At 32.2% G+C, this 13,855-nt stretch overlaps 2 protein-coding genes across 2 annotated transcripts in view; one reads left to right on the top strand and one right to left on the bottom strand.

Annotated features, from left to right (window-relative positions):
• The window catches only part of LOC149793196 (uncharacterized), a 495,646-nt gene that overhangs the window by 173,764 nt on the left and 308,027 nt on the right, over nucleotides 1-13,855 (top strand). The gene's annotated exons all lie outside the window — the stretch shown is intronic.
• On the bottom strand, nucleotides 5,545-13,677 carry LOC149793200 (neural cell adhesion molecule 1-like). Its single transcript, XM_089966319.1, has 7 exons — nucleotides 13,083-13,677; nucleotides 12,156-12,419; nucleotides 11,141-11,413; nucleotides 10,322-10,585; nucleotides 7,414-7,470; nucleotides 6,323-6,422; nucleotides 5,545-5,974 (listed from the first exon to the last, which is right to left on the bottom strand). The coding sequence occupies exons 1-7, from the start codon at nucleotides 13,444-13,446 to the stop codon at nucleotides 5,641-5,643; spliced, it is 1,656 nt and encodes a 551-aa protein (XP_089822445.1). The 5' UTR covers nucleotides 13,447-13,677; the 3' UTR covers nucleotides 5,545-5,640.

The raw sequence follows: 13,855 nt of genomic DNA, 5'->3' as shown, positions 1-13,855 counted from the left end.
CCTTCATCTCTGCTACAAACATTAACCTCTGTAAAATAAATAACACATACTTATGATATTCTACCAAGCTTAAAACATCGTTTACTCCTACTGCAGTACAATTAAAAACGTGTTTACGTTTCTTGCATGACAAGTATGCCTAGCGATGGAGCGCAGAGCGTCAATTCAAAACAGTTCTCCGAGGTATCGTAGTGTTAGGGATCAGCTTCGAGAGCGGTAATCAAAGAATGCCGTAAGGATCGGAGGAAAAGGCATTCCGACACCATCAAATTGTATTAGCAGATCTATTAAGCTGCTAAGAAATACGTCATACAGTTCATTCAACAAAGGCAACCTACATCAACCTAATGTTGGTTTTGTTGTTTGTGGTAAAGGTTGTGAATTCGAAAGTCTTTACGAATGACCAAGATCACATCAGTTCTAGCATCATTCATCTGCGGCTTCATACATGTCATCCATGGTCGAGTGGTCGAGACCTTCTGTCGACAATCAAGAAAGAAGTTATAAATCAGTCAATGAAATTACTGACTTTGTGCACTTTTAATCTTCATGCCTTATACTTTTAAAATCAATAGGGGGTGCAAACAAACCATATGCCACAATATTACTATGTTTTGGTATTTGCGTTTCGTGGGGCTTAAGCGAATTCTGAATGATCGTTGTACCAATGCACGGAGTTAAATATCTTATGAGTTACTAAATTTCACATAATTATTGCCGTTTGTGGGTTTTTGTAATATCCCATATTACGAGTTCCTAATAATCCTAATTGCGTATCCAGTTGCTTAGAAGACAACACTGAGGGTTGTATTTTTAAAATATTATCTTGAGCATTTAAAGTCTACAATAAACTATTCCTTAGCCCTTGCATATCGATTATCGCATTCAACTTGTATAATCTCTACCAGACAGGGAAAGAGCTGGTCTGTGTAACTAGTACACATTATCCATCAATTATCTTCAACCTATACCCTATTGACTTCATTAATACTGTTTTCCAAAACGTGTCTTCTCTTACACAACTTGAATCTTTACAATGTAAAATTAAAAGTAGAAATGAAGATATCTAATTCTTTCGTTATTGAATATTATCCAAGTCTGCCTAATACAGGTAAGATAATCAATACATATTGGGATTTATTAAACTTATCATGTAAAACAAGTGTTAAATCGCTACACAAAAGCAAACCCACACTTGCTTATAAAAGGACTAAAACTCTTAACGATCTCCTAACTAATTCTAAATTAGGAAAAATACATTTTATAAAATAGGATCATCAACTAAATGTAATAGACCTAGATGTTCATACTGTTCATTTATTAATGACAATACTTCTTTAAATAGTAATAATACGAAATAAACTTTTGATATGCGTTCTGAAACTAACTGTGTAACATCAAAAATGTTATTTATTTGATAACATGCAAAAATGTGACATGCAATATATTGGACAAACCAGTCAACAAATATCTAAACGTATGAACCAACGTACATCAGATGTAACAAATTATGTCGATCAATCATTTTCATCTCATGTTGCCACACTTTTTAAGAAAATTTCCCATACCATACAAGATTTCTGCTTCGAACCTATTGTTATAGCTGATTCTGAGATAGAACGTCTGCTAAATCAAACCTATTGGATTCACCGATAAAAACACTATATGACATTCTCTCTCTTTGTTTAATGAATTATGTCCCCTGTTTATAATAGGTAAGAATATTTTTTATATTACTCTACTTTGCAGAATAAATGAAAGTGCATTTCTAAATTAATTCTCAATATAATGATTAATTATTTATAAAATACTTGATAGTAAGCATTATGCACGCCATAATTTTGTATTACATAAATTGAGTTCTGATGAACTATTTACCATTTCTCAAGAATATATTAAGATATATAAAAAAATTAAAATTCATTTATTTATATATTTATTTATTTATTTATTTATTTTCTATATCTTGAATAAGTATGCATTATACATAATACAAATATTGATAAAACTGTGTATCTCTATTTAGTCATAAAGTATATATATATATATATATATATATATATATATATATATATATATATATATATATATATATATATATATATATATATATATATATATAAAGAGAGAGAGAGAGAGAGATAAATATGTACATGAATTTGTGAATTTAATGGTGTTTTTCTTCAAACCATACAATTTCAGGAAGCACATGATCTCTACAATGTTGAGATATAGGCGCAGAACCACGTGATTGTTTAAATCATCAGTTATTAGACAGTGGCGAGGAGCGTTTTGTGTAATCATGTTCGTGGGGAATGCTGCTTAGAAACAAAATTAGCATTACACATAACACATTTCTTATGATGAGAAAGCATATGACTGACTACCGCAATTATTTTCGTGATCGATTACCACAAATATTCAGAATATTTGTATGCAAAACGTAACAGAATGAAAAAAATTACCTATGGTGAGAAGACAATTAACATACTCGTTGTCCTAGATTTATCTACTTAATCAAAAAAGGATGTCCCATCTAATTTTGACTCATAATGATAGAGCAAGTGAATTCAATGAGATCATATTTTGATATTTCTATAATTGTACTGACAGGTCAGTCGGATATACATTTAATACGCAGGATATTAAGAATAAAAGATGACGGAAATACTATTTGTTGGGTGTATTGTTTGATATAGCAAAGGCAAAACTTAGCGGCAATATTAAAGGAAAGACGGTGGGCATATATCAAGCTTGTAAGTCATTCGGTAGATAAGCTAATTATATTGTCAAAACAATGCATATTTACAAATCAGCACGTAGGCACATACAGTCATCCATTCATGCACATATCACTCCATCTATTAACACGTGGTTGCTTACAAGGTTAGCATCTCTATATACATATATGCATGCATATATACATCTTTATTATATGTGTAATATTTATAAAGATTTTACAGTTAGTAAAATGCCGGTCTTCAGATTAGTTCCCAATGTAATTTTATATATAAAGGAAACCGATGTACAGAAAACACATAATCAATAATATTGTAATATATGTGCAAATTGCATAAGTAATACAGTCTTATCTTGTAAAACACTACTAATATCGCAAATACGCTGTACAAAACGTGGCTAGGAAATCAATGCGCAATCACAGGGCACGTAACATGACCAGAAACAAAGAAAACGTGTCAACATTTATGTAGAGTCAATACAAATAATATAATATTAATGCCACATTTGCCCAACAAATTTCGACAGCTATCATACCATACTGCATGCAACATTCGGCAGAATCTGCACTGTCAAGTAAATATCCAATACAACGGTTAAATTAGTGCACATAATTTGAATTAAAAGAGAAAGGAAGTTTTTCTTAGATATTGTTTACCATGTAAGAACAAAACATTTTTTCTAGGATTGTGCATATTTTAAATTCAGAGGGATTGTATTCAGGGTAAGACACATCGGCACATATTTGTAGTAGTAAGAATGTTAATTATCCATTGAACAAAGCATAGCTTGGTTATTATGTTGTTTGTTTCCTCTTTTTCTTGTGGTGTTTGGGTGAGGCATCTGTAAACGTACTAATTCTAATGTATTATCAATACTTGTGTGTCTTGCAATGGACGTATATTTCTGACATTTCAAAACAAATTTTACTCTTTGCAAAAGTAATGGGTTTTATTGTCCTAAGAGCCATTTCATTATTGATCAATCTGTAATTCATACCTTTTGCAGAACCAGTCTTTCCCAAAGCTCATGTTATGCTTGCAGTAACAGTTCATACACATCTTTTTTCACACCATACACCTGGGTGACAGTTTCTCTTCTCAGTTTCAAACCAAATATTCTACGTATATTTAGCGACTTGGTTTTCAACGCACGCAATATATGTGCAATCATTTGTTTTATATCATTTACAGCTGCTTCTACAGCTCTGGTTATTTCCCTATAGCAAACACGTTCCCCTTGAAAAGATCATGCAATGCAATTGATATTATATATGCTTGGCATTGTGTAATATATTATCATTGCAAAGTAGTATACTGCGATAATGCTATTTGAAGCCATTATATACTATCCTTGTTGTAGTTTTTAATGTACAAACAAAACACCATGGTCTAATGTGTTTAACATTGTTCAGACAATTGTATTTTTTATCATTAATCCCACATAATGGTTTATCCTTATTGAATCATCTTTTAATCCAGGTAGCAAATGTATAGATTGAAAAGCTTACACAGAACGTTTATATGTGAACTAGAAATATACAATCATAACATCCTTTTAATAATTTCGTTTATTTTCTGTCCAGATTTAGTATGAACAATTCGAATAAACGTTGAATCCAATGATTCATATATCTTTTCAATAATATATTTCGTGGCTTTGTTCCTTGCAAACATTTTATTTACTCTTCTTGCTCTTTCCATCTTTCCATTGCATTGTTTCTCATATATTTTATAGATAAATCTCAACTTTTGGAGAGCAATATTGTTAACATTTTCATACTGAAAACCCCGTTAAAACGTGTTAATTTAAAGAATTCCTATTTTTTTTCAGAAGTGGACTTTGGTAGAACATCTAGGATTTGTTAAAAATTAGTGTGATTCCTTGAGTAGACATATTTTATCTTGTGATCTAAAATTGTTTTCATTCTAATCGTTTGCTGTCTGATTTCTCTTCCTTTGGTCAAAAATTACAACTCTATATAAATTAGGTATATCTCGAAACAAGAGTCACAGCTGTTGATAAAGGGTTAAAAACCATAACTCTTCTTTCCATTTCCTGTTCACTTGACGGATCAAATAATTGTGTCTCCATTTTCGTTGAATATTCTTAAGTTAAGCCATTCTGATTTATGAGCATTCTAAACTAATTATACGGCTTGTGTTATTGATATGAGCTAAAGTACACATTATGACAAATTTTGACCCTCATTATTATGATATGCCGTTGCGCGAAATAGTAATGTTGCAGCGTGTTCGTCAGACTTTTCTCATCTTTTTGTTTACTTTAATATAACTCAGGCTGGCAATGTGGCTATTTGATGTTACCAACTTTACCAGTCTGTATTCCTATATTATGGACCTTGGAAGCTAGAAAGGAATATCAGATGTCCTCGGGCATTTGGTCAGGCATGCAATGAATTGATCGAACCTTATAACGAATATAAAAGTGCCTATTTTTCGCTCTGATTGTACCAATGCTATGTTATCTATAAAGTAAAACTTACACACATATTCCCATTTACTTGACTCATATGTAATGCACGTTCATTTCCGGAAATATAGCAGCTTTTGTTTGTGATGATAATGGAGTACATGTGGACGTTTTTAATTTGCACTGGTAATGATTTGGCAATTCGGAAAACAACATGTGTCCATATAATCACTAATACCGAGTGTGCAAAATGATCACACTGATGAACAACACTTGGTGGTTTTGTCTTACTAGATGCCCATTAAATCAATGTGACGTGTTATTGACACAACTAATATAGTTTTCACTAAACTCTCAATTATATGATAATTCAAACAAAATTAATTCCAATCAACATATATTGCACTTCTGTGGTGGTATTATAGAGATAACGTCCAAATTCAGTTGTATGATCATTTTTTCGAACACTTAAGTTTCCAAGTGCCCTGTGTGAACTGGATGAATATAATCATCCGCAGAATCTGAGTGAACTGGCTCTAAGTACTCATCAAGTTCAATGACAACACTGGTACCTATCGAATGTTCTAATTTATTCTGCTTAAACACATCCTTTATACCAGGTGGTGTATTCATAATGCGTTGTCCATTATCAGTGTCAATGACAGTAGTCAATTCTCCTTGTGCATTGCTTACAATTGTCCAGTATTTTCCAGCTATGTGTTCGTCCTGTGGTGGGTCATTTTCACCATATTTGTGAGAGTGTTCAAATGAGGTATTACTTGATGATCTTCTCGCATGTGAGCTGTATAGGAAAGACAAACGAGAGAAAGGTTGCATTAAACAATTAATATAACATACATCTCAATGTTCTTGTCCCACCATCCATCGTTTACATTTGCACCGAATGTTTCTACATGAATTAATGACCTTATATATTACAAATCATCCGACTATTAGCAACATTGTGGGTACACATATATATATTTCTATATGTTTGTGTATGTGTGACGCAATATGAAAATTATGCCGCGCACTCTTGCATTTAATATAACAATGATATGTGTTTATCTAAGTGTATGAGCAAGAACTTAATTTCTGATATAAGAACATGAATATGTTTAGATTTAAGACCTTTTATAACAATACTTACCAGGCCATACATTTGTGGAGAAGACAGGCCAGTAAACCGATAAATATCAAAACTCCCAGACCAAGAACAAGATACAGTAAATGGCGTATGGAAGGGAAATCTGAAATGAAGTTTATTTTCATGAAGGGAACATATATATATATATATCATAATGACATACATTAAAGTGAAGGTACAGGTACCTGGAGAAAAGTGCTATTATCACTCAGTTTGTTCAAGTCCCAAGTTTCAGTCACCTCACAATTGGTGCCCCTGCTCCCCCCCCCCATCCCCCCATCGTATATCTAAGTCATAATCTTACAAAGAAATGCTACGAAGCAGAAAAATCGTAGCCATATAGAAATAAGCAATGCATCTTCACGCAAATGGGAAAAAGAACTATTGGTTTTTTTTTTCTATCATTTTATTGAGTTTTACTGACATAATAACTCAGTAGTGATATTCTTAAATTGATGACATAGCAGGACAGTGTCATGGAGCTATACTAGTAGGACTCACATTAATGAGGTACTAACGCTGAACACGACACGATTGGCATTATATATTCTTCGCAAATCAATTGGTCAGATACAATAGTGTTTATGTAGATGTTGTAATCAAGGCTAGAGTTACGTTGTTTGCTTTCTTGTATGAAGGGACCACACATAAAAGGGGCACATCTCGACTAATATATCTTTGTATCTTTGCCAAACTTGCCATAACATATATTTTGCTGGAGTGGCATACATAAACAAAACATGAAAGTTGCATATTTTACTGATGAATATTGAATATTGTATCTAACCCAATGTAGATACGATATGGAAACAAAATATTTACATTATTCTAGACTAACACATTGTCATACTTTTCCTATCTGACGTATTTATTATTCAAGGCTATACAAGCTTTAACAGAATTTATACATAAATTACAGACGAATACTCCTTCCAAGGAAGGCCATCTACTATTTTGTTAATTTTTGTTTTCACGTTAATTATAATATACCTTTCAAAAGGCAGTGGTTTTTAAAATTATCAATTCATATACAGTACATAACTAATTAAAAGCTAATTGAAGAAAAAAAAACATTGTGGAATATTAGCACATACCTGATGTATCTGGGTTTATTCCAGCAGTCAATGTGGTTGTCGTAAAAGAACTTAAACCTGTAATGCAAAAAATGAATAACATAACAGTGAATGCATTTTATATTGTATGCTTCTAGTGTTAACATTTGCTTCAGATAGGTAATATATCAGAAACACCCTATCCGGGAAACTCGATACTGATACACAAACAACAGATAATGTAGAAAAGTGCCACACAAAGTGAATATCAATCCTGGTCAGTTGTGGTTGACACTTCGTATCAGTTAAGAAGCATTGTGTTCTGTGAAACAAAAAACTCCGAAACCTATGTGAGACAATGTTTGGAAAGCGCGTTGCATTTGTTTTACTTATCGACGTGAATACCTCTCAACTAGGAATAAAGGTGATGACAATCGACGTGACTCCTAACTTCTGTATATTTCATTAGAATAAATTGTCTATTTGCCATAATACATACATCTGTGTTAGCATATGGCATATGTCAGCTTTTACTTCTGTCTTAACCCATCATTGACCCCGGTCATATCCTTGTATTGCATTATTATCTAATGGATACTGGTCCCAGGACATAAAGATGAAACAATTCAGATGCCCACCTTATCACCTGATGTACATACTTTTTAAATAATAAGGCAAAAGGCATGTATATTACAGCACTAATCCCTGTTCTCCCCTTTCCTTGTGCATATGCTATTAGTGAATATTTTCTTGTCATTGCTAAGTAATGTGATGTATGAATTTGACATATACTCAAAACCACCAGATGCTACATCAGGACCGAAACAATACAAACATATTACTTCCAAACTGTTTCAGTCATCGATGTATCATATGACCACTCCGTCTTTATAGTGAAGAAGGCTAATGCTGACTGTTCCCTTGGAATACCGAGACAGACTTGCACATCCTGGTTTTTGCAGACATTATTGAAATATACTGAACATAAGAAGAACATTTACAAATGCCACGTTCAACAACTCAAGGAAAACAGACAAACCGGTACTAAAAACTTCAACACCAGGGAGAACGATTTACTATTCACCTAGTAAGACCGATGACTGGGCAATATAACAAAAATTGAGAAAGACTTCTCCACGACCAAAACTTTCAGTACCACAACACAACGTCGTTCTGTCAAATTTTCAGTATTCAAATATGAGCTGGACAACCTCAACAATAATAAAACACAAAGTGCATGCCTTCCATAACTGGTGCTTTAAGGTTATTTGACCAAAAAGCTGCCTAAGAGAGCTGCATTACAAAACGCAATTTTGACACCATCCAAACAAACAAATAGGACCTGGACCCGTTATCACCCATAGGGACTAAGGATGATGTCTTACAAACTGTTTTACATACACTTACTTGGTAGGAATTGAGTAATTCACTTGTTATAACCAACATAGATTTATTTGGTTTAGGTAAAACACATTTCATTATCATATTATCCCGTTGAACCCTTGTCTGTCTATGTTCATAAAATAACTGATTACGAAACCTTTCTATGAAAACGACACACAACATAGTATTCGACGTACATTGATTTAATTTTGACTTCATAAATTGTATTTAATAACTGAAAGTCATTTGTCTCCACGAAACAAACACGCGAGTTTGCATCTTGCCTAGACGAATCCATGTACGTTAATCAAATGCGCTATATAAAGCAGTTTTCGTGTCTTTCGGTAACACATATACATATGCTAGAATCTGTTTGCGTTCTTTCCAAATGAACGAATGAAATTCTAAGAGACGTTTTGTTCAGCATTTAGGCACACCGATTTAAAACGTGTCTAATCATTAGTAAGACTGAAACATAAATTCATGCAAAACTGGGGAAAGCAACAGTTTTTTATTCTGCTACATTAAGTGGAAAATTATCAATCATAATAACCGAATATGATTTTGACTTTCAAGAACGGCATCACAAACATATATAACGCAGGACTGCTTTCTGACTGTTTCATTAAAGAGAATATCTTGAAAGAACAGCACTGCTAAATTCAAATGTATGCCAGTCAAACTTCATATTGCACTGATATTATTTATCGAATATGCAAAGTTTTCATTATCATCTCAAGGTCAACAAATTTACTCTTTTCACGCTAATATTGAATATTTTAAATGCATATAAATATTGCAGGGACACACACACACACACACACACACATATATATATATATATATATATATATATATATATATATATATATATATATATATATATATATATATATATATATATATATATGTATGTATAATCACGGAGTATACATTATTACATAGTGTACTATACTACTTGATTATTAGCATCTAATTCCGTCTAAACATAACTCTCTTGTTTTCAGAAATTGATTATAATGTTATATTGCTTAGAGATCATTCGCCTCCTTTAAGCGTTGTTCTTCAGAAATCATTTTATGTGAAATATAACATTACACTTTATATGCTTCACTGGTTTCATGAATCTTATAATAGTCATGTTATAATTGGTGTCTGAAAGATGGCAATAGCGAGCATAATGAACATTACACCACAAAACAGCAGTTAAAACTAAAAACAATAAATAGTGTACGATTTTATCTTTATTGTTCATGGTTAGACACGTCGGTCCCTTGCCAAAATGTTTACGCATATGAAAGAATAAGTTCACATCGGCAGTCTTAAGGAACCTATATCATAATCGCACATACCATTCCTTTTTTAAAATGTCTTAACTACTATAGAGAAATTGTAAACAGTATGCCTCAGGAATTCTTTATAAAGAACGTATTGCATTCGTTTTCGGAACGAAGGAAGGACAAGAAACATTAAACATAATTAAAATTATTACAAGAAAACTAAAGCATGCGCAGTAACGTATCTAAACACGTTCCTATATTCGTATTTCGAAAGAAACATTACATACCTGATTTCACTTTGACATATATGCTACTGGAATTAAATGCTTCGGAATTCATGGGATTAGTTGCATAGCACGTGTAGTTGACATCTATTATCACACTATCAATATTTAATACTGCATCGCGAATCTTAGTGTTTGTATTTGTCTGAATCCAACTAAACTGGCATGGCGGAGAGCAGTAAGCGTAACAAAATACAGATATGGTCTCAAATACATTCACTTGAATAATATTTTCGGATATATTGAAGTATATTTCATCAGGACCATCTGCAACAAAAACAAAAGAATTTGGATGTATTGTACTTTGCAATATATGGTGAAAGAGGTAAAATGTAACACATCGTTGTCGGGAGAATATTTTACGATGTGATGTCATGGTTAGTAAACTTATCATAGACGGACTGCTTCTTCAAGAAGTTGGCCATATTTACGTGCATCATTTGATAGCTTATTTATGCACATTCTTATGCCAAGTAAGTGTTCAATGTGTATAGCTTCCATTAGAATGACGATATATACCGTATCGGACAAAACTTGTACATGATTATGTTCTGATATCATTGCCTTGCTCGATTTTCAACTTTAATCTCTATAGATTATTATGTTCGTTATCTATATTGACCTTAACTATTGCGGGATGTAAGAATTTTAATGTCGTTAATTTATTATTAGTATTCGTGAGGGTTATTGTCATTATAAGTAGTATCGATGTTATAATTATTGTAGCAGTATTATTGGTCGTCACAGTAGTAGTAGTAATTTTAGTAGTAGTAGTAGTCACAGTAGTGTAAGTAGTATTACTAGCATAATTTATACACTTACATATAACATCCACATATGTAAAACCTTCAACTGATGTACCGGTGATAATATTATAAACATTGCATGAATACTTCCCAGCATCCTGTCTTGTTATATCATGTATGTGTAATTCATTATCTGTTGATATAACCTTTTTGTCGGTCGATGAATTATCGAATTGTGTCCAGGTCCAAGTACAAATCGGATAACAGTCTGCATCGCATAATAACTTTAACGTTGTATTTTCCTTTGCAACGGTAACGTTTGACGCAAACTTGACAACATTAGGTCCAGCTGAAAGGAATAAAAAAACTTCGAATATGTTCACATTTAATGACAAGGTGACACACATTTTGCATCAATTTGGATCTTTATTTTATAAAAAAGGAATTAAATTGCTGATGAACATCGTATAAAGGTAGAATATGTATCCAGATATATTAGTATTCAAGGGAGATCTATCCAATTTCCAAGACAAATATGCTTTCTTCCTATATTGCTTTGGATACGAAATGTTAAAACTTATTCCGGATTTCAGCTCTATGATAAATGAACCATATAATGAAAAGGATAATGCCAAATAAGAAAGCAGCAACATCAACAAAACAATACATTTATACTGCCGCCATCACACACACACACACACACACTATATATATATATATAAATAAATAAATATATATATATATATATATATATATATATATATATATATATATATATATATATATATATATATAATTTAGTAATCAACGAAATACGTTAAATATTATAGATGATTATCACTGTAATCGTAATTATTTGACATTTTGAAGAAAGTATTGTAACATATAATGTAATAAGATAAATATGGTATTGCTTATAGCGGAACATTCCTGCACGAAAAGGTAATTTCACGAATATAGTTTATAACTGGATATCTCCTATAACTATTACAGCAAATATACATTATTGCAAAATATAAACGTTGGCATGTCGAAATAGTAGATGAAATAAAATACTTTGATTCAACTGGACAATATACTATTATACTTACAAATATTTAATCTGTACTGATCACTCTCGACTCCATTTCCTGACTCACTGCATGTGAAAATGTTGTATTTATCGTTTGTTGTTAAATTCCTAATTGAAAGAAGCGTGTTGTTTAAAGAATATCTACCGTGGCTTTCTATCACAGACTCATTAAGCATCCAGACGACCTGTCCTGTGAAGGTATGAGGGTACTTGCACTGTAACTGCACGGACAAATCCAAGATGACACGTCGAACCACAGTTATCCAAGGCAAGGATGTTTCATCTGAATATATGCGAAACATACTCACAATGGCTTAACCAATATAAAAAAAAACAAACTTGAAAGTGTTTTCTTCCACATGCTAAAATACTGCAAATGTTTATTGGCTTACTTGGTATATAAGTGTTTTGTAAGTAATTTGCGCTTAATCAGTAATTAGATTATCCGTTTATGTATAATATTATTTTTTTACCATTTATTATTTAATTGGAACCATTTAACCGACTTCAATATGAGTACAACAACTGAGGTTTAAACAGATCGTGGATTCTTGGAATACATGGTCGTTTTGAAAGGGTGATATCTATCTATCTATCCATCTATCCATCCATCTATCTATCTATCTATTTATCTATCTATTTATTTATCTACAAACACACACACAGACACACACACACACACATATATATATATAGGACAAAGTGTGGTAAGGTTTGCTTTGTGCAAACCAAATGACATCATACATATACGTATTGAGACATAAACAACTAATACAAGTGTCATCTGACATGGACAGTCCATGTCTAAATTTTTAACTCTCAATATCAGCTTATATATTATAAATCTTTAAAATATACGTATCCATATAAAGCTAATACTAATGAGAGAGGCTGCTCTGGAATAATGAACGTACATTTCATGAAAATTAAAGTTTGCAAAACATACTAAATATTTGTAGAATAACACTGTCGTTGAAGTCGTCTGAATCCCATCGTCGTTCCAGCTTGTATATGCCTGCATCTTGTTCTGTAATCTTAGAAATGATAACGGTAACTGTTAACATTTCATAGGTAGAGTTTTGCACGTAAACATCCATTCGTTCGTCCTTTTCCCGCCAGTCAATTCTATGTTTAAGTGGCCATATCAGCAGAAGATGATTTGAGTTATGACTAATACTAATAGAATCCTTTCTTGTATTATTGAATGTCCACGATAAAGATACATTTCTGCCCAGTATATCTTGCACATTCCTTCCTTCTGAGACAAAAGCAAATGGTATACAGGATACTAGAGTATACAAGAAGAACATAATTCCATCAATAGATGAATGTGCTGTTAACGTCCAGCTGAAACTTAGTGATTTTATACCAACAAACGGATTTTTTAATTGTCTGCAGCGGTAACTAAAGTTATGTTTCGATACAAAAACATAATCGTTTTACAATTGAAACTGTCTGGTTGATCATATTACAATATAGCAGGTCTCTAGATGAATACATCCATGCCACATTGTGAAGAAAAAAAAATGAACTACAAAATGTATATATTGGCTTCCTTGAGGATACGTTCTCAAGCGTCCATTACTTAGCATGATAGCTAAGTCAAATGTACAATATCCACCGATAAATAAAAAAACAATCCATATTTACGAAACATAACCAACATTATTTCCGTATTTTTAATACAAAGTGTGATTATAATAAAATTGTTTTCATGAA

This window comes from Sinohyriopsis cumingii, chromosome 8, assembly GCF_028554795.1.
Source record: "Sinohyriopsis cumingii isolate HCF-2022 chromosome 8, ASM2855479v2, whole genome shotgun sequence".
Lineage (NCBI taxonomy): Eukaryota > Metazoa > Mollusca > Bivalvia > Unionida > Unionidae > Sinohyriopsis > Sinohyriopsis cumingii.
The sequence above is the reverse complement of the archived record's forward strand: the minus strand, read 5'-3'. Positions and strand labels throughout refer to the sequence as shown.